Source organism: Camelus bactrianus, chromosome X (genome assembly GCF_048773025.1).
Source record: "Camelus bactrianus isolate YW-2024 breed Bactrian camel chromosome X, ASM4877302v1, whole genome shotgun sequence".
Classification (NCBI taxonomy): domain Eukaryota; kingdom Metazoa; phylum Chordata; class Mammalia; order Artiodactyla; family Camelidae; genus Camelus; species Camelus bactrianus.
Window position 1 is genome coordinate 62,467,072 of NC_133575.1, and position 23,477 is coordinate 62,490,548.

Here is a 23,477-nt window from a genome sequence, read left to right on the forward strand (position 1 = left end):
TAATTCCATACTCCTGATTTGTCCCTCCTCCCTTTGGTAACCATTAGTTTGTTTTCTATATCTGTCAGTCTGTTTCTGTTTTGCTGTCTACATTCATGTGTATTATTTTTTTAGATTCCACATATAAATGATATCATATAGTATTTGTCTTTCTCTGCCTAACTTATTTCACAAGCATTAATATTATCTAGGTCTATAACATTATCTAGGTTGCTGCAAATGGCAATATTTCATTCTTCTTTATGGTTGAGTAATATTCAATCACACACACACATATATATACATACCACATCTTTCTTAATCCAACTGTCTATTGATGGGCACTTGTGTTGCTTCCATATCTTGGCTACTGTAAACAGTGCTAACTATAAACACTGGAGTACATGTATCTTTTCAAATTAGTGTTCATTTTTTCCAAATATATACCCAGGAGTGGAATTGCTGGATGATATGGTAGTTCTATTTTTAGTTTATTAAGGAATCTCAATATTGTTTTCCATAGAGGTTTCACCAATTTACACTCCCACCAACACTGTACGAGGGTTCTCTTTTTAGAGTTTATCTTCTTGAGTTCAATATCCACCATGTGCTTTTTATCATTTCACTATATAATTATTGTTCTTTTTAAAAAGTTGAACATACTACATATTGCTCTAAAGACTTTTAAAGTATTTGATGCTTTTCTATAATTAAAAGGCAAAAAAAATGAAACAGCATAGCATTGAAAAGCCTTTTCAATTCTGACCCCAACTGCCTTCCTTTTTTTCAACTCTAATTACCCATATCCTCTCCAATCACACTTAACGTCTTGCTGTTCTCAAGGCAAACAAGAGCCCTTTTACCAAGTCTCTAGACTTTCTACCACCTAGAACATCTCCTTTCCTAAAAAATGTCACCACTTTGCCTTAAGACCGAACTCAAAACTGACATCTCTCTCTTTGGAAAATACTTGCCATCAACTTTCCAAGGCAATTTTTGCTGTTCTTCCATAGTTCTTGGTTCATATCTCTGTAACTGTACTTAACCATACCACAGCATATTTGAGCCATTAACTCCTCCACTTAGCTCAGTATTAATTTTCTGTGAATCCCTATGATCTAGAATAGTAGTTCTCAAATGTAAGGATTGTGCCACCCCCACACCACCACCACCCAAAGGGACCATCCAACTAAACATTTTTGGTTGTCATAACTGGCAGGGGGGGTGGGGTTGCTACTGGTATCTACTGGGTAGAGGCCAAGGATACAATGCACGCATAGGACAGCCTCCCATAACAAAGCATTATCTGGACCAAAATGTCTATAATGCCAAGTTTAAGAAACCTTTATCTAAAACAATGCTTGGCTCACATTAAGCCTTTGAAGTGTGTTAAAATAGAACCAAACACTGATTTGAAGCATTCAGAAATGTAAAAAAAAATAAAAGCTACATAATATGGGACAGTACAGGTTCAAGATTAGCCAAGACAGTACAAAGAACAACAATATGGGTATTCATGCCCTAGCAGATGTCAAGGCTTCATAAAAAAGTTATTAACAAAATGTGGCACTGGCACAGGAATTAAAACAAACACACCTGGAATGACATCATACACAATGGAAAAGCAAGCAACTCTAAATTCTGTTTCTCCATTATAGCAACAATTATGCTGGTAAAAATTGTCAGAATCAACTTTTTGGGAACTCTACAATCCAATCAAAACATTACAACCATCAGGGAAGCACTTAATAGAAAAAGCTGCTGAACTTCAGAATGAGAGCACCATAATGTTTTAAAGTATTCACCTATCATGCCCCACTCTTCGGCTAGCTGGCAGCCATGAAGACAGTGGCCCACATTTCTAGTTCAAGCTGCAAATGTCAAAAAATAATACGGAGCTTATTCTCAAAGAACTGTGGTTGTATGTTTTTCACCTGTTTGGTGGTTATCTGACAGACTGAGTCATAGGTCTGCCTTTCTTTCACCCACCTCAGAATGTTCTCAGGAGGAGAAAGTTCCTGGGATGAGGAGGGTTTGTCCAAAGCATTTAAAGGCAATTATACTATCCACAGCCACTTGGGGCAATGGATAGCAAGGGGACCAGGCACTAGACAGATGTAAAAGGATGGGGAGGAAGAAGCTGGAGAAAGAGATACATGGAAGGAATAAAGACTCTAAATCTCCTATATATATCAGAGAATTTGGAAGACCACATATATGCCCAGGGCAGGACACATGCTCAGAAAAGATAGAAGGCCGTAAGCTTTCACCTATGGTTGACCTTTAGTCTCCACACAATCAGGAAGTGAGGGCTAGGGAACAGTTTTAAATGAAATGGCTAAGCCCTGAGAAGTGTTCCAACACTGAGCCAATCTGCCAAGATTGAGAGAGTTGTTTTGTTTTGGTAGGGGGTTTTTGTTTGTTTTTTGTTTGGTTGGTTGTTTTTGCTTCTAAGCATTTAAGGAAAACTCTGTCAAATGACTAACTGACCAATAATCTACCAGAACAAACACTTTAGTGTCCACACATACAAAGAACACAGTCATAATAAAAACAGGTTATAAAGTTCACTAAACAAGAACTACAACCCACAACAAGCAGTAAGAAGAAACCCTAGGGAGGGGGAAGAATGTTTGCCAGTTACTACATTACAATATTCAAAATGTCCATTTTCAACAAAAAGTTACAAGCATGCAAAGAAACAAGAAAAGTGTGGCCCATTCACAGGGGAAAAAAGGAAATTAACAGAACTGTCCCTGTGGAAGCCCAGATGCTGGAATTAGTAGGCAAGGACTTTGAATCAACTGTCTTAATATACTCAAAAAGAGCTAAAGAAAACCATGAACAGGAAAAAAAAAAAAAAAGGAAACTAGGATGCCTTATCAAGGTAAAAAATATCCAGAAGAATTTATAAAATGGAAATCAAATAAAATTTTAGAACTGAAAATTACAATGATAGAAATGAAAAATTCACTATTGAGGTTCAGCAGAAAATTTGAAAATTCAGTGAACTTAAATACAGCCCCATTAAGACTACCTGTAAGAAGCAGAGAGATAAAATAATGAAGAAAAATGAAGAGAGCATCAGAAACTTGTGAGACACCATCAAAGATGCCAACACATTCACAATGAGAGTCACAGAAGGAGAGGATAGAAGCAGAAGATAAGAAGTAGAAATAACAGCCAAAACTTAACACATTTCATGAAATACATGAATCAAAGAAGCACAATTAACTCTGAGTAGCATAAACAGAGATCTATACTGAGACAAAACATAATTAAACTGTCAAAAGCCAAAGAAAATCTTGACATCAACAAGAGAATGACGAGCACAAGGGATCTTCATTAAGATAAACAGCTAAACACCATAGAGACCAGAGAACAGTGAGATGATGTTTTTAAGTGCTGGAGAAAAAAACTATTAACCAAGAATTTCATATCTAGCAAATGTACCTTTGATAAATGAAGAAGAAACGTGCCAAAAAAACAAAAGCTGAGGGAATTCACTGCTAGCGTATGTGTCCTACGAGAAATGCTAAAGAGAGCCCATCAGGCTGAAATAAAAGAACACCACAGTATAATTCAGAGCTTTATTATAAAATAAAGAACAATGATAAAAGTAACTACATGGGTAAATACCAAAGCCAGTATTTGTTTGGGGGGGATGGGGACAGGGTTAACTATTCAATCTCTTTACTTGAATTGACAATCAAAAACACCCCAAAAAGAAAAACCCAGGACCAGATGGCTTCTCTGATAAGTTGGTAAGTTCTACCAAACATCTAATGAAGAATTGTCACCAATCCCTCTCAAACTCTTCAAAAAAAATAGAAGAGGAAGGAATACTTTCTAACTCATTCTATGAGGCCAGCATTACCCTTACACCACAAAGACATCACAAAAGAAAAAAAAGAAAAGAAAAGAAAACTACAAACCAATATCCCTTGTGAATACTGGTGCAAAATTCTAAACACAATATCAGCAAACAGAATTTAATAACACATTAAAAGAATATACACCATGACCAATTGGGATTTATCCTAGGAACGCAAAGTGTGACATAAAAATAAATCAATGTAATATACTACATAAAATAGAAAAAAAGGGAAAAAATGACATAATCATCTAAATTGATAGAGAAAAAGCATTTTATAAAATTCAACCCCCTTTCACAATAAAAACACTCAGATAACTAGGAAGAGAAAGGATTTTCCACCTAGAATCATCATAGATACTGGCCTGAAATTTTCTTTTTTTGTAGTTGTCTGTCTGGTTTTGGTATCAGAGTAATGGTAGCCTCATAGAAAAATTTGGGATTGTACATATCCAGAAAAAACAAGAACACTAATTTGAAAAGATACAAGCACCCCAATGTTCATAGCAGCACTATCTACAATAGTGAAGACATGGAAGCAACCCAAATGTCCATCAACAGACAAATGGATAAAGATACCATGTGCATGTGCGTGTGCATGTGTGTGTGTGTGTGTATTATATACATACAATGGAATATTACTCAGCCATAAAAAAGAATGAAATTCTGCCATTTGCAGTCACATGGATGGAGCTAGAGAATATTATGCTTAGTGAAATAACTCAGACAGAGAAGGACAAATACTATATGATATTACTTCTATGTGAAATCTAAAAAAATACAAATGAATATATATTAGCAAAGCAGAAAAGGACTCACAGAGATAGAAAACAAACTGGTGGTTATGACTGGGGACAGGGCAAATTAAGGGTATGGGATTAAGAGATATATACTACTATGTATAAAATAGATAAGCAACAAGGATATATTGTATAGCACAGGGAATTACAGCCATTATCTGGTAGTAAGTTTTAATGGGGTATGAACTGTAAAAATACTGACCTACTACACTGTACACCTGAAAGTAACATAATACTGTAAATCACCTAACTTCAATAAAAGAATTACACATGCAAAAAAATGGACCAAAGACCTAAACATAAACAGTAAAATCATAAAATTCTTAGAAGAAAGCAGAGGAATAAATCTTCATGACTTTAAATTTGGCGATGATTTCTTGAACATAAAAGAAAAGAAAAAGTAGATAACTAGGTCTTCATCAAAATTCAAAACTTTTGTGCATCAAAGAACACTACCAAGAGAGTGAAAAGACAACCCATAGAACAAGGGAAAATATTCCTAAATTATATATCTAATAAGGGATTAATATCAACAATTTATAAATGACTCCTACAACTAAACAAAAAAACAAACAACCCAACTTAAAACAGACAAAAGACTTCAACAGACATTTCTCCAAAGAAGATATACAAACGTCCAATAAGCACATGTTAAAAGATTCTGTACATTATTAGTCATTAGGGAAATGCAAATCAAAACCATAATAAGATAGTACTTCACACCCATTAGGATAACTATTAACAAAAAAACATAATAGTGCAGCCACTGTGAAAAAAGTTTGGTGGTTCCTCAAGAGATTAAAAATAGAATTCCACTTCTAGGTATATACCTGAAAGAACTGAAAGCAGGGATTCAAACAGGCATTTGTACACCAATGTTTACAGGAGCACTATGCACAACAGCCAGAAGACAGAAACAACACAAATGTGTATCAACAAATGAATGGATAAACTAAATGTGATTCATGCATACAATGAATGGAGTAACATTCACCCTTAAAAAGGAATGAAATTCTGACACATGCTACAAAATGGATGAACCTTAAAGATATTAACCTAAGTGAAATAAGCGAAACACAAAAGGATAAATATTGTACAATTCCACTGATACAGAAGTACCAAGAAGAGTCACAGAGACAGAAAGTAGAACAGCAGTTACCAGGGTTTGGGGGAACAGGAAGACGGAATTACTGTTTAATGAGTTCAGAGTTTCAACTTGGGATGATGAAAAAGTTCTGGAGATGGGCTGTGGTGATGACTGTACAACAATGTGAATTAACTGTATACTTAAAAATGATTAAAATGGTATATTATGTTTTGTAAATTTTATCACAATTCAATTTATTTAAGCCAAAACTTTGAGGTTTTCTTGCAGGTCCTACAAGATTTGAGACCCTGTTATCACTATGGCCTTCCCTCCTACTAAGATAAAGCCTTAGAAGAAACTACAACATGCCACATTATGACACTTGCCCTGATCAATAATAACACTGAACACTTAAAATGTACATGGCATCTTATTTAATATTGACTGATCTGAATTCTTCTTTACTTTTAATATTCATTTTCAGTGAAGATAATTATCAAGAGTTAGCTTTCCAAGTAAGCACAGAATTGAGTTAAGATTTTAACATGGGTCTTTCTTACCAAAGCTATCCTGACTTTCATGCTATGATAGAAAAGTTGGATTCCCCACAATGTACAGACATTTGCAAATATGCAGAAGAATCCCCAAAACTTTCAATAAACAGTACATAGTAAATTTTATTCACTATTAGTAGAAATTATTTCTCACTACTCATCTCCTGTCTCTAATCACATTTTACAGGATTTATAATCTAATACTGAAAATGTCTCAGTTGAATCTATTTTATATTGAGTATTGCTTGGTCTTTTTAAATAGGTTCCGAATAAGCTTCCTTAAATAAAAAATAAAATAAAATAAAATAAACCACAATGCAGTATCACTTTACACCCACTAGAGCAGCCATGTTTTTCAAAAATAAATACAACAGAAAATAACAAGTGTCAGCAAAGATGTGGAGAAATTAAAACTCTCATTCATTGCTGGTGGGAACATTAAGATGTACAACTGTGGAAAACAGTTTGGCATTTCCTAGTAAGTTAAACACAGAATTACCACACGGTTCAGAAATTCCACTCCTTGGTATATACCCAAGAGATATGAGGCACATATGTCCAAAACCATGTACACAAATGTTCATAGTAGTACTATTAACAATATCCAAAAGGTAGAAACAACCTAAATGCCTATCAACTGGTGAATGGATAAACAAATGGAGGATATCCTAATAGAATATTCTTGGGCCATAAAAAGTAATTAGGTACTGATACAAGCTTCAATATAGATAAACGTTCATATTGTATGGTTCCATTTATATGAAATGTCCAGAATAGGCAAATCCATTGAGCTAGAAAGTACATTAGTGTTTGCAAGGGGATAGGAGGAGTATTGGGAAATACAGGGTTTCTTCCCAGAATAAAGGAAATATTTGGGAATTCGATAATTATGATGGTTGCACAACACTGTGAATATACTTAATGTACTTAATGCCACTAAACTGTACACTTTCGAGTTGTTAAAATGCTAAATTTTTTATGGTATTTTATAACTTAAAAAAGGAATATACAAATAAGGTTAGTAACTCTAATCTTTGTCCATTAATGTTCTCCCTTCCAGCCTAAGATTAATCTTTAAAATCTGTTTTGAAAGTTCATAGATGTGTATGTATAAGCTATCTCCATATTTGTTGCCAGAAAAATATATTTATATAATCCATTAAATATCAATAAAATATTCATTCATTAATATAATTCATTAAATATATTTAGATAATTCATTAAATATATTAAATATATCATTTATATAATTCATTAAGTATCTTTTTGTCTTGTGTTATTCACTTTTAGTCTAAAAGCATTTAAGGGCAGAACCTAGGATACTTCTCATTTTATTAGGCTCAGCACCAACAGTACCTACTTGGGCAAATTAAACACTACTTAGAATTTGTCAGAAAATATCAAGCTTTCCAAAACATTTAAGGGGGGAGGGTATAGTCAGTGGTAGAGTGCATGCCTAGCATGCACGAGGTCCTGGGATCAATCCCCGGTACCTCCACCAAAAGTAATTTATCAACAGATAAACCTAATTACTTCCCAAAAAAATTTTTTAAAAAAGAAACAATAGAGGACTGAGCAAATTCCAGTCTACTGTTTTACATACATAGATAAAAATGCTCTAATGCAGGTAAAAAATTACCAATTTGAGTAATAAAACAGCAATATTTGAGTAAGATCTGTATTTTACCTTATTGTGTATAGTGATCTCTATATAGCATCCAAACAATTTTAACTGCAGTAACACTCACCATGTTCATGTAGGCCAAATCAGTAATTCCCAGTAGGAACTTCAAGAAAAGTTTCCTTTTAGTTGGCACACTGATTTTTACTTTACTAAATACAGTTCATCGATATACCACTCCCCACCTCCACTCAAAGGCAGAGTCTTCAAATGAAGGCACAGGCAAAGAATGTGGCAAGAACAAGAAAGCAAAACAAGTTTTACTCTTATTGTGAAGAGTTACAAGAAAAGGGTCTTTAGGGGAGAACTGGCAATCTCTTTCTCCACAGGAAAAAAACTACAATTTTTTTAAGTTTAGATTTTATAGGCAGAAAATGGTATCTGTTTCCACAATTTATCCTTCAAGTCAGGCAGGTAGCCCTAGCTCCCATCAAGAATAATCAGGCAAATGTTTAGAATTCAGATGTCAGAGACAAACCATGCAAACCAGTAATAAGTGGTTGGCAGTATTTAGAAATAAAAGCTATTTAAATCTTTTAATACTATATTTGGAATGAGGAAGGAAACAGGGAAAAAAGGTGTACCTAAAAGTCATTTTCATCTGCCTTGAAATCCCATCTTTTATCCAAGTTCATTCTACCTCAATTTAAGTACTAAACTACTATACCAAAAATGTCTCACTTGGTACTTAGCATGGACTATTTTGGTGGGGGGTATAGGAGTTGGAGATATATGCCAATATACTGCTAAATATACAGTCATCCCTCAATGATGGTTCCAGAACTCCGCCCCCCCGACACCAAAATCCAAGGATGCTCAATCTCTTACATAAAATGGCATAGTATTTGTATATAACCTATGAACATCCCTTTATATACTTTAAATTATATCTAGCGAACTTATAATACCTAATATTATGTAAATTGTATGTAAATAGTTGACTATGTGCAGCAATTCAAGTTTTGCTTTTTGAAACTTTCTGGAATTTTTTTCCCCAAATATTTTCAGTCAAGTTTGGTTGAATCTGCAGATAAGGAATCCATAGATATGGAGGGCCAACTGTAATCCTTGTCTAAAGGACTGTTCTATCTTCTCAGTATTTCCAATAATTGGCATAACTGAGTATAGACTCAAATATCTGTCACCCCATGCTCAAAATAGTCAGAGGCTTCCCATGTTTACAAATAAGGATAAAGTATAAACTCCTAACTAAGCATTTGAAGCTCTCTGAAGACAATTCACACATGATTTTCCAATCTTACTGGACCACAACTCAGCTCAGAGAAGGTTCTCTTCCCTCTTCACCCACTGAATTTTCTTTTACTTTTAATATTCACTTTATTTTTTGGTTGGGGGGAAGGTAATCAGGTTTACTTATTTATTTTTTTTTTGGAGGAAGTACTGGGGATTGAACCCAGGACCTCGGCATGTTAAGCATGCGCTCTACCACTTGAGCTATACTCTCCCCTTCTTTTACTTTTAATAATCAATTCTGCTTATAGTTTCTTGTTTAAAACTTAAGAGTACTCTCTACTGGAAGGTAAATTCCTCAAAGGAGGAAACTGGTCTGAGTTTACAGAGAAATACTAAATGTTTATTAAAATGAAAATAATGCCTGTTCAGGCAGGAATTCCTTAAAAGAAAAGGATGGTGATTTGTTGAGTATTTTTTAAAAGCCCTGCAGTCATTTAGTACATCAAATATTTTCCCTTCTGTCTCTGAACTGTAAGTAAGCTATGTTGTATGCTCTATAGTTTGCCTTCAAAAGAAATATATTATTTCACGTACTTAACAAGTAACAGGTACAATCACTTTAATACAAAACATTTACTCTTAGTTCTCTATTTTTAGTAGATACTCAGAAAACATAATGAAAATTCATAAATAGGCTGTTTTGGTTTTGAATTTTGGGGGTATCTGAGGAAAGCGGAAAGAGGAAAAGCAAGAAAAATAAGAGGTGGGCAAATTCTCCCCAACTCTATAGAAATTAACCATGCGTAGCTTCAAATCTCTAAATTAAGCAGCAGAGAATGAGCTGATAATCTTAGTATTAAAAATAAAAACATCTTAAAAATATAGTAAAATTCTTGATAAAATGTGCTGAGAAAGGCACATTACTTCATATCATCCCTGGCAAGATACACAATCACAAGGAAACATCAGACAAAACCAAATTTACTGCCCTGTGTTTTTCAAAAAATGAAGAGGGAAAAAAAGGCAAGGTGAACTGCTCCAGCTGCCCCAGATTAAAGAAGATTAAAGGGAAATGACAATAAAATGCAATGCCTATTCCAGAACTAGATCCTGGACCAGAAAAAAATAATTTTTTGTCTTTCACTATGAAGGACATTATGAATCAATTGGCAAAATGTGAATAAAGTCTGTAGATTAGAAATAGTACTATATCAATGTCAATTTCTAATTGTGCTAACTATACTGAGGTTACATAAGAGAGTATTTGGTGGTAACTTCTTATTTTGTAATACAGGAAAAAAGAGATGATTATTCTTTATCTCCTTGAACGTAGAATCAGATTCATCTCCTGAGGTTACAGTTACAAAAAAAATTCTCAAAAAATCATTCAATAAAATATCACATGAGATGAATGAGACATTGATTAGAAAGTTATTTTAAGTAAGTATCTTTGATCTGTGGATAGACACTTTTAAATATCATTTTATGAAAACATCCAAACATCTTTTTTGGGGGGGACAGAGTTACTAGTCAAAATGTAAATTAATACAGATTAAAGTATAATGGAAGCTCCATGGAGAGCCTTAATTTGTCTTGTCCACCTAAGTAGTATTTAGAACAGCTCTTGCAAGACACATGATAACAGTCATTAGTCATAACTAATATCTGAGCAATTATTATGTCCCAGACATTAACTTAAGTGTTTTGTGTCCATTAACTCATTTAATCATCACACAGCCCAAGAAATATTTGGTGAATGAATTAGTACTTTTTGCAGGATGACAATTACAATCAGTTCTGCAATTATGTAACAGGAGTTCTTAAATCACAAGTTAATGCAAAATTATGCAATGACACTGCAGGACTCACGGGGAAAATGGGGTTCGAAGCACAACATTCAAAAAACTTCATCAGTGACACATTTTTTTTAAAGATAGAAACCTAGCAGAAATGATAGCACAATTTTACACAGTTTACACACTTTAAGTGATTAAGAAATACACAAGTACAACAATAAATGACACTTTACCTTGAAAAAGACATGAAGTTTGCTTGTGGAAGTGGGCATCAGAAGGGTTGCATCTCATGAATTATTGTGAAGTGATGGAAGGAAGGTTATCTGAAATCGGATGGAAAATTGTAACAATAGATGTGGATGAATGTGGCTCATAATACAAGGGGTGAACTGAGGTAGCTGGCAGGTGTTTGAGGTATGTGCCTGTACACGTGTGTATTTTAATGCAGCTCAGTTCAGCTGGGTACAGTTTCCTGCATTCACCCAGGGCAAACTTTTTATAAAGGGCCAGATAGTAAATATTTTAAGCTTTGTGGGCCATTAGGTCTCTATTGCAATTAGTCAACTTTGAGACTGGTACAAAAGCAGCCACAGGAGAATGTAAACAAATGGCTTGGGTGTGTTCCAGCAGAACTTTATTTAAAAAAATAGGCCACTGTTTTGTGGCCACAGTTTGCTGAAACCTGACCTTGAACACAAAATCCTGAATAAGCAAATGTAAATTTTGTCTTATGCTCAAATTGTTCCCTGATGTGTCAATCTTGTTGGAACAAATTCACATATTCAAAACAAGCATTATAGGACAACTAAGTTTGGAATTCTATCAAATAAACCAAAAAAAACTCAAAAATATAATTCAAATAAGCAAAATAAATCCAATATTACTCAAAAATAAATTATTTTTTTATTTTGGATTTCATAAATCAAATGTCACCCAAAAGTCAACTGACAAATGATCAAAATAAAGACAACTAAAGATACATTTTGAACACACAGTCATTCAACATCTGTCCATTAAATTTTATACAATCTTTAAGAAAAATGGGTTACTCTTTTTACAATTCTTCTGAACTAAAATTATCAGGCTCACTCACAAGATCTGATGTACATCATACACCATGGTGACTATAGTTAAGAATACTGTAGTATATACTTGAAAGTTGCTGGAGAGTAGATCTTAAATGTTCTCCCCACAATAACAAAAATGGTAATTATTGTGGTAGTCATTTCAAAATAAATATGTATATCAAATCATCACATTGTACACCTTAAATTTACACATGCTACATATCAATTATATCTCAATAAAGCTGGAAAAAATACTAACTACACAATGGTTATACAATATTTGTCCCTGAACTGGGTCAAGAATTCTAAGTTGACCTCCTTTCAATTAGAAAATACTAATATATACATTTCTTTGCTCAAGCTGCTATACCTCACATCTGAAATCCTCCCCCAAGTCTTCTTTGTCAAAAGTATACCCATCCTCCAGGGGCCACACTCAAAAGCTATCTCTCTATAAAGCCTTCCCTGGACCCAGTCAGAAATGTCTTCCTATTCTGAACACCCATAGCAACTCAGCTTTTACCTAATGCAGCATTTAGCACTTTATATCCTGCTTCAAATTTATTTGTGAACATGTCTTATTTCCTCCGCTCTGTGGAAAATAAGACTAATCTTTAGCCATACTAATCCCTCAGCCTGGACTGCCCTTTTTCACAGCCAATCCTTAACTGCTAACTTATCTTCAAGACCCAATACAGATACCAGCTCCTCTGCAAAACTTCCCAGACATCCCCCATTCCTTCATTCTGATCCCTAACACAACCAATGTACCTCCATTTCAGCACTGCTTTGAAATTGCTTATTTATTTCCCCCACCTCTGATTAGGAATGCTTTAAGGAGGTGGGAATTTTTGTCTTATTACCCCTTTGCATACACACAGTCCCTGGCCCCTAGTTGATACTGGAGTTTTTGATCAACTAATAAAGCATTCCCTCAAAATATGCAGTATAGGGTATATACACATGAACACCACTGCCATATCAATAATTTATTAGGCAAATATTGCATGCATGTAACAGTTAACAAGAAAGCTGGACTCTTGATACCAAGAATGGCTATTTCAAGCCAAAACTCAGAGACAAAGTCTTAGAGACTGGCTGCAGAGCAAAATTCACAGAACCTTTTCCCGGGGCAAAAAGCACAACTGGCTAGAACTAATACACCTTTTCAGAAGTATCATCTCCAATCATGAAAGAGCAGAAATATACTGGATATAGTAATCTTTCAAAATATAAAACATATCCTGAGCCACAATAATTATTAACAAACCTCCCAGCAAAAGTTTTCCTTTCCAATGTTTGCACAAGTATGTATATATGATACTATGACATTATATTAGCAACAAAACACCTGTATCCTAACCATGCAAGTTTTAAAGCAAAAAAGATGCACATACATTGAATAAAGAAACTTCCCCTCATCATTTCTTCTCCCTACCCCTCAAAGGCAAACAAAGTCAAAAAAGAATGGACACTAACATAAGCAGAATTATCTTTTTAATAACTTTATAAATCATCTAGTACAAATTCATTTTGCAAATGACAAAGCAGAGGTCTAAAAAAGATAAATGATTTGTCCACAGTCAAACAGTCAGTTAAGCAACAACAGAGCTGTAACTAGAAAACCCAGGTTTGACTCAGAGTTAAGAGTTCATTCCTCTACATCAGAAGTTCTCAAATTTTTAGTCTCAGGACCTCTTTACACTCTTAAAACACTTAAAAATTAACAAAGACCCCAAAGAGACTTGACTTTACTGTCTTTTAGGAACCACTGTTATAACCATGTTACCTCCTCCAGAACTGCAGGCTTTATCAATAGCTTTTAAACTTACTCCCATTTTACAGATGGAGATATGGAGGTTAATCATCCTCCATGTCATCTATCAAACCAATATTAGCAACAAAACACCTGTATCCACAGTCAAACAGTGGATAAGCAATAGGATACGTGTACAGAGAGATTCTACTTAGACACTCCTTTTAGTGCCGTTATACTCAACATTCCAAAAGGAAGATCTATAAATCATTTTCAAAAGGCTTAACCCATTTGAACAGTATCTGCCAATGTCTAAGAGAACATTCACAGTCCCGAGGAAAAGTACTTCACGTAAACCCAAGAACTGCCTGTATCCTGTCACCCAATCCGTAAATCTATTCAGAGTCCAAAAGTGAAATAGGCACGTAAATATACATAATTTCTTACAGAAAATATTATTTCGAACACCTATAACTACACAGAAATACCTTTAAGTACTACATTTATCTTCTCTCTAGAAATACAATGTATAACAGAAAGCTCATGGCCAACTATACCAAGGGTTGCCAATAATGAGAACTGGCCCAGTCACAATAAAAGTCACAAATGTCCTTCTTCTCACCCCACACAGTCGGAATGCAAATATTTCAGGTAACATTTTTCAGAAATTAAGTTAGTATGCAACTGATTGTGAACTACCACCATAACACTTTCTGAGATATTTTCCCAACATCTCTCAATTCAGACAACCTCTGCCTTTTTAAATTTAAGACCAATAACTAGTTATACTGCTTTCAGCTTTTCAAGTAATCAATTGCTGTAAGGATTGGAATGACAAATCCCATCAAATTTTTAAGATCTTTATATAAAAATAAATTAAAGTTTTTTTGTCAGAGGCTGACCTTTCATAATGCCAAAAACTTGAAGGAAAAAAGCAATGTTATTTAAAACAAAACAAGTAACAAAAAAAACCTTTAAAAACAGTAACAAAACCTTTAAAGACTGAGTCACTGACTTTTCGGTGTGCAGTTGTCCCTTAGTATCCGCAGGGAGTTGGTTCCAGGACCCACCACAGATACCAAAATATGAAGATGCTCAAGTCTCAAAGTCCGCCCTCCATATCTGCAGTTCTGCACCTTCAAATTCAACCAACTAAAGATTGAAATTCATGGATACTGAACTGGAGGAACACAGGGCCAACTGTATGATTTAGCCAAGTCATCAATTTATTTTCCTCCCTTTTGTCTTTTGGCTATTTTTTTCACCACAGAATCCTAGAAATTTTGCTTTTTATAAACACAAGTAAATATTAGAACTAATATTTGTTCCTGCTAGACAGAAGATCTGATAAAGAAATCTGGAACTCCTGTATAGAATTAAATTAATGACAATGCATAGAATTGTTCATATTATTTCTACCTCACATTAGAATAGAATCAAGAGTGATGTGGTTATTGTGGGTTCAACTCACTCAAGCATTACCTGTCAGATTATCCCTTAACTATGATTATGGCTTGAGATGAATGACACTTGAGCCTGAGACAGTTCTTCTGAACACCCACTTGGAGCTCTTTCATAGTAAATATTCAGAGCGTATCATACTTTTTAAAATTAATTCTCCATACATGTGTTCTTTACAAGGAGTTTTTCACATAGCTTAAGATTATCCTGGAATTAAATGTTTCAGTTATTCCACTAACACATCTGAATATAAAAGGCAAAATATTATAAACAGCTACAAACTCAAAGACCTACAACAAATGACAATGGTAGCTAACCTGAACTTCTTCCATTGTAATACCTGGGCTAAATTAAAATGGTCATAATCATTATACTTGGCAGCTCAAAGAGGCATTAATGCCTCGTGGTTAAGAACATAAGCTCTGGAGTCAAGACTGGGTTAAATTCCAGCTCCACCTATTACAGCTGTATAACTTTGGTTAAATTCTTTAATCTCTCTATGCCTCAGTTTCCTCCTAATCTGTAAAATGGGAAACACCAAGTACCTACCCCATAGGGTTGTTCTGAGAATTAAGCAAGATTATATGGGTAAAGGTCAACAATAAGCACTCAATTTTAGTTATGACTATTACTCTTACCACCAACATCTACAAAAATTCAAGATCCAGAAGAAAAATTGACCCTGGCATAAAATGAGTAATTCTATTCAGAAAGTCTGTACATAATTAATTTGTTTACCCTAAAAAGGGGGAGAAAATCCAAGTTCAATCTACAGTTTTAAATGCAGACTTTGTGAGATTTAGGAAAATCTAGAGGTCATATTTAACTGTAAGAGACATGTATACAAACACGAGCACCTGATAATAACTAGCCACTAATTTGTACTGGGTACCTCTTATGTGCCCAATATCCCTTAAAGACTTACTGCACCTGGACGAATTAATTCAGAAACCCAAGGCCACAATTTTTACACAACTAGGGATCTATAATCTAAGAACTAAAGTGCATTTTTTTCTCAAAGGAAGGAAAACATCTTCTATCTACTGCTTGTTAGTTCAGAAAAACAGGCGTACGTATTATAGGTTCATTCCCAAATTCTATATGCTAGCTAAAGTGTTCTATAAACATACATATCTATATATATATACATATATATACTCAAAAGCACATTTTGCCAACTACCAATGTAATTCTGATCCACAGTCCCTGTAATTTTATTTAGCCACTAGGCGACAAGGATACATCTCAGAGTAGGAAAATTACTTAATTCACAAGGGATGAAAAGTAAAATGTCAAACTGAAAAGCAAGTCAGCAAACCTGTGTAAAAGTGGTATATATTTCATATTAACAACCCACATTTTTTGACAGTATCAAGAGGCAAATCAGAAGCAGTAGAGTAAAACAGCTTGGTTGATAAGAGGTGGCCTGCCAGACACTGCCTCGGTTGCAACAGATCTTACTTCCCTTTGACCCACGTTAACGTGCTCCCCACCCATCACAGAATAAATCAACAAAAACAAGGTCTAATTACTTTTGCTCAAAATTTGCCCAGAAAGTGGAGGAACATTTTAGGACTGCCTTACCACCCATTAAAGCTGGACTACACAGAAAGTAGTATACTGGGGTTCTCTGAAAGCAAAACGCTGCGTTACTATCCCCTTGCCTGGAGGTAAATCCAAGGATACCCTTGAGGATCTGGAGTAGAGAAGGAGCACTGGCAAGACCCACTCGTTCACCCCTCAAAATGGGCTTGTCCCCATGGGCTTCAGAAAACAAAAAAAAAAATTGCGCAAGGCTGGGGTACTTCCCGTCTCCAGCGATCTAAACGCCACTAAGTAGTCCCAGAATCTCACATCCTCCCGCCCGCCCCTCCCCCTCTTCCCACCCCCACCCCTCCTTTTCCCACCCCCACCCCCTCCTTTCTCACCCCCACCCCCGCTTCTTCCCCACGCAGTTTCTAGGCCCAAAGATTAGGAAAAATGACCAGGATGCCAAAAACCATTTCCCACTTTGGGGTCTCAATTCCACAGGCACCAAAGAATAAACAGATGAGGCCAACTAAGCTCCACGGGTTAGGGGAGGTTGGAGAAAGCGCCCGAAATGCCAGGCCGCGCCCCCCCCCACCCCCACCCCGTGTTGAAGCCTACCACCGAAACCCCGAAACCCTCTTCACCTAAAAAGATGCCTCTTTCCGCTTAGCAAAACACAAGCCTAACCCGCTAAACCAAAGCTTTCCCAAACACCCGGCTCAGAAGGAGCGTAGGTCGAGAGGGCTGGAACCCGTGAGACGGTGCTGTGTTTTACCTCATGGGCTCAGCAGTCATGTTTTCGCTTCAACGCCTTGTCGGCTTCAGCGACCGTAGGGCGCCACTCTGCGCTCCCCGGCGCCCAGTTACGATAGAAATGCACTGGACTCCTAGCCGTCACTAGAGCTGGTGCTGGAGCCTCTCCACAGCTCAAAGGCCGCCACCGATGCCACCGCCGCAGGAGCCGCGGAAACAAAGCGACGCCGCCGCCGCCGCCATTTTGTTGGGCCGAGGCTCAGGCAGCAGAATTGGCGCGCCCTCCCTCTTCCCCTTTCCGTCATCCATTGGCTGCCTTCTCCGCAGCGCTGATTCTTATTGGCTACTGAAATTCACCTTCTTTGGGGGCCTGTTGCTAAGGCGGTCTACGTCACTTGATCCCCTCCACCTTTTCTTAGGGGGTCCAGTTCAGTCCCACTGACCTGAAGGTGCTAGTTACGTATTTTGACTTTATTCTGAAAATGCTTTTTAATCCATCCTCTTTCTTTGATATACTGACAAAACAATAACAGCAACTTAAATTTACTGGGAGTTTACTATATACCCAGCACTATACTAATCCTTTACCCAGGTTATCTCTCGTAATCGTTATACCCTTTGAGGCAGACATACGCTTGTTACCTACATTTTCCAGATGAGGAAACCAAGACACAAAGTCCCACAGTAGCGGAGCCAAGATTCGGATCAGACGCTTCGTTATTAACCGCTAATCTATACGGCCATCCTTTACATTTTCTTTCCTTTAGTCCAGGTTATCATCAAGTTCTTTATTTCCTACATGACTTATATATAATATTAAGCATGCCAGCATGCTTACAAATATATGTCATAAATATAAAGCATAAGACCAACTTCAGATCTGCACACGATTTTTTTCAGTATTGAATAAACTCTAAACTGCCGCTTGGAACACCCACACTTTGACCGTTTCCCCAGTCTGATGTGACTTTTCCACCTCATTACAGAGGTTTGGCTGTATCATTTCTAAAAGCCTTTCTAAGTTTCATATTCTATAATTTAATTGTCCATTGGTGATATCTGCAAGTCACAAATCATTTCCGTAAAATCAAATAGTTTCAAATTTTATTTCTAAATTTATTCTGCCGTACATGTTTTCATTCATTCTATTTGATTTTCTTGAATTTAGCAAGAGCTCCTGTTGTGTTTAGGTGACAGGGTTGCTGCTTTCTACCAGAATAGCAAGTGATTCGCCTTCTTTGCACAGAACATTTTGATAATCAGATAGACTGTAGCAACTTTTTCAATCAAGAGAAGCGTGTATACACTTCAAGTCATCTTTCAAATACTGAAGTACCATTGCCAACTGTAGAAACCAGCCTTTTGTATCTGGTAAAGTGGTTTCCTCCTTGTCTTTTATGCATTAAATATCACTTAAACGTACAAATTACAGAAGTTATATTTTCCTCCTTGGTGAATGCAGTTAATTTGAAAGGAGGTCCACTGCGTTACAAGACAATACACAACTTTTAAACGAGCTCTTGGGGACAAGACTTCTTAAAACAAGCATCTTTAGATGACAAATTCCACAGATAGAAAAACATCTTAATAACAAAATTATAATCATATAATTTTTAAAATATAAAATTGCTGACTATATATGTGAATCATGGAGAGAATTTACTTGCTATTAAAGGACTACTAAAAGTTTTACTGATATATTATAGGTGTACCACCTTCAACAAATGATTGTCAATAAGTTTCCTTCAGCTCTATTTTAGAAAAAAATTCACTGGTACACATCTCTTTCACATTTTTCATCAAATTGCCACAGAAATCAATATAGAATCCTTTCTTGGACTCTCGACCATAAATGTGTAATTTGTGAGTTTGCTTATTTGCTTTGCAAGAAAGACAAGGTAAATTAACTTTAAAAGAGCAAATTAAATGATAAAATAGATACTTTCATATTTTTAATAGACACCATCACAAATTCTGACTATTTTATGTCATAATCATAATGCTTTGGCAATATCTATGAAATATTTAAATGTATATATCCTCTAATCCAGCAATTTAACTTCTAGGAAGTTATCTAACTGACATATTCTACATGTGAAAAAGCTGTCCACAAGACTATTCACTGCAGCATTGTTTGTAACAGCAAAGATTTAGAAACAACGTAGACAGTCCTCAACAGGAGACTGGTCAAATAAACTATGCTATCCATACAACAGAATACCACATAGCTCCTTAATATAAAAATTTTTCAAAACTCAGTTGCGTTTCTATGCACTATCAATGACCAATCTGAAAAGGAAGTTAAGAAATCAATCTCATTTACTATAGCATCAAAAAGGATAAAACACTTAGGAATAAACTTAACAAAGGAGATGAAAAGACTTGCACACTGAAATCTGTAAGACATTGCTAAAGGAAATCAAAGAAAACACAAACAAATGGAAAGACATCTGATGTTCATGGATTGGAAAATTTAATGTTGTTAAAATGTCCATACTAGCTAAAGGGACCTAGAGATTTAATGAAATCCCTATCAAAATCCCAATGTCATTCTTTGCAGAAATAGAAAAAAAACCCTAAAATTAATATATAAGTTCAAGGGACCCTGGAAAGCCAACTCAGTCTTGAAAAAGAAGAGCAAAATTGGAGATTCCAAAACATACCACAAGGCAGCAGTAATCAAGACACTGTCTTAACAGCAAAGGAAACCATAAGCAAAACAAAATGACAGCCTACAGAATGGGAGAAAATATTTGCAAAAGATAAGACTGACAAAGGTTTAATCTCCAGAATATATAAACAGCTCATACCACTTAATAAGAAAATAACAAACAACCCAATCCAAAAATGGGCACAAGACCTAAACAAGCAATTCTCCAAGGAAGACATACAAATGGCCAATAGGCAGACAAGAAAATACTCAATATCACTAATTATCAGAGAAATGCAAATCAAAACTATAATGAGGTATCACTTCACACCAGTTAGAATGGCCATCATTCAAAAGTTCACAAATGATAAATGCTGAAGAGGGTGTGAAGTAAAGGGAACCCTCCTACACTGTCGGTGGGAATGCAGTTTGGTGCAGCCACTGTGGAAAACAGTATGGAGATTTCTCAAAAGACTAGGATTAGATACCATATGACCCAGCAATCCCATTCCTGGGCATATATCCAGAAGGAACCCTAATTCAAAAAGATACAAGCACCCCAGTATTCATAGCAGCACTATTTACAATAGCCAAGACATGGAAACAACCAAAATGTCCATTGACAGATGACCAGATAAAGATGTTGTGGTATATTTATACAATAGAATACTATTCAGCTATAAAAAATGACAACATAATGCCATTTGCAGCAACATGGATGCCCCTGGAGTTTGTCATTCTAAGTGAAGTAAGCCAGAAACAGAAAGAAAAATACCATATGACATCACTCACATGTGGAATGTAGAAAAAAATAATAAGAAGAAGACAAATGAACTTAAATATAAAACAGAAACAGACTCACAGACATAGAATACAAACTTGTGGTTGCCAGGGGTTAGGGGAGTAGGAAGGGACAGACTGGGAGTTCAAGATTTGTAGATACTGACAGTTATATATAGAATAGATAAACAAGTGTATACTGTATAGCACAGGGAAATATATAGAAGATCTTGTAGTAGCTCACAGTGAAAAAGAATATGAAAATGAACATATGTATGTTCATGCATGACTGAAAAATTGTGATGTACACCAGAAATTGACACAACATTGTAAACTGACTATAACTCAGTAAAATTTAAAAAACAGTGGGGTATTGACATAAATATAGATACTCAGAAAATGGAACAGAAAAGACAGCCCAGAAATAAACCCTTGCATATACAGTCAAATGATTTTCACCAAAGGTGCCAAGACTACATAATGCGGAAAGGACAGTCTTCAACAAATGGTGTTAGGAAAATTGGATATCCACTTGCAAAAGCATGAAGTAGAACTCTTAATTTACACAAGGCACGAAGATTACCTCAAAATGGATTAAAGGTCTAAATCTATACTATTCCTAGAAGAAAGCATAGGGGGGAAGCTTCAGATTATTAGATTTGGCAATTGGTTTCTTGGATGTTACAGTGAAAGCACAAGCAATAAAAGTAAAATTGATAAATGGGACTATATCAAATTTTAAAACCTCTACATATAAAAGGAACTATCAACTGTGTGAAAAGGGAATCTATGAAATGGGAGAAAATATTTGCAAATCATATATCTGATAAGTGGTTAATATCCATAATATATAAGAAACTTCTACAACTCACCACCGACAACAGCAACAACAGATAAAAACTCGATTAAGAAACGTGCAAAGGGCTTGAATAGACAATTTTCAAAAGAAGATATAAAATGACCAACAAGCATGAAAAAATGCTCAACACCACTGATCATAAGAGAAATTCAAATCCTCAATGAGATGTTACCTTAGGCCTGTTGGAGTGTCTATCGTCAAAAAAATAAGAGATAAGTACTGGCAAGGATGTGGTGAAAAGGGAACCCTTGTGCGTTGTTGCTGGGAATATAAAATGGTGAAGCTGCTAAGGAAAACAGTATGGAAGTTCCTCAAAAAGTTAAAAATAGAATTACCGTAGGATTGAACAATTCCACTTCTGGGTATATACCCAAAAAATGGAAAGCAGAGTCTCAAAGAGATAATTGCATGCTGATGTTCATTGTAACATTATTTACAATAGTCAGGAGGTGGAAGCAACTCAAATGTCAACTGACAGATGAATGAATAAAGTAAATGGAATATTATGCAACCTTAAAAAAGAAAGAAATCCTTTCACATGCTACAACATAGATGAACTTTGAGAATATTATGCCAAGTGAAATAAGTCAGCCACGAAAAGACAAATACTGTATAATTCCACTCGTATGAAGTATTTTAAGTAGTCAAAATCATGTAAACAGAAAGTAAAAAGATGGTTGATAAGGACTGGGGAGATGGGTAGGGGAGGGGAGGGGGGCATTAGTGTTTAGTAGGTATAAAGTTTCAATATTGCAAGATTAAACAGTCCTAGAGATCACAACAATGTGAATATACTTAATGCTGTCTGAAGTGTACACTTAAAATGGTTACATTTTTTACTACAATAAAAACTTTTTTTAAAAAAGAGCAGATACAGATGTACATATATGAGATGTTTTTCTGGTTATATTGTTAAATGGGAAAAAACAAGTTGCATAACACTGTATATTAGTGTTAGTGTTTGGGAGAGAGCAAAAGTAAGAGCAAGAGTGAGAGAGAGGATGAGAAGCAAAATAATTCTGAAAGAATGAAAATTATACGTGATAATAGTGTTTACTTTGGGAATGTAACCTGAAAGTGGGAGTTGAGGGCGAACAGGGTAGGAAGAAACTTCAATATACTTCACTATACTTCACTATATACTCTTTGCACCTTTTATATTTTGTAAATACATGTGGGTGTATTTCCTGTTCAAAAAACGAATGTGAATTTAAAATTAAGACAGTGTGATATTGGTGAAAGAAGAGACAAATAGATCAATGGCAGAACAGAATGCCCAGACATAATCCCACACAAATAGAGTCAACTGATGTGAAACAAGGACCAAAGGCAATTCAATTGGGAAAGGACAGTCTTCAACAAATAGTGCTAGCATAGTTGGACATCCATATGGAAAGAAAATGAGTCTAGACCCAGACCTTACAACTTTCATAAAAATTAACTGAAAATGGATCATAGATCTAAATTAAAAACACAAAACTGTCAAACTCCTACGAGATAAAGTTGGAAAAAATCTAAGTGACCATGGATTTATCAATGACTTCTTAGATGCAACACAAAAAGCATGATCAGTTAAAGAAAAAATTGATAACTTGGACTTTATTATAACTAAAAACTTCTGCTCTGTAAGACACACTGGTAAAAGCGTGAAAAGTT

The 23,477-nt window shown here is 35.4% G+C and overlaps 1 protein-coding gene across 9 annotated transcripts in view; it reads right to left on the reverse strand.

Annotated features, from left to right (window-relative positions):
• The window catches only part of ATRX (ATRX chromatin remodeler), a 228,239-nt gene extending 210,435 nt beyond the window's left edge, over positions 1–17,804 (reverse strand). For 8 of the 9 annotated variants that reach the window (XM_045513405.2, XM_010950601.3, XM_045513404.2 and 5 more), the window contains exon 1: positions 17,555–17,804. In XM_045513405.2, the coding sequence (XP_045369361.1) occupies positions 17,555–17,574 (20 nt within the window). In that variant the 5' untranslated portion in view covers positions 17,575–17,804. Of the gene's footprint in view, positions 1–11,198; positions 11,289–17,554 lie in introns of all 9 variants that reach the window. The other variant, XM_045513402.2, reaches the window with a different exon arrangement.
• Between the last annotated feature and the right edge of the window lie 5,673 nt (positions 17,805–23,477).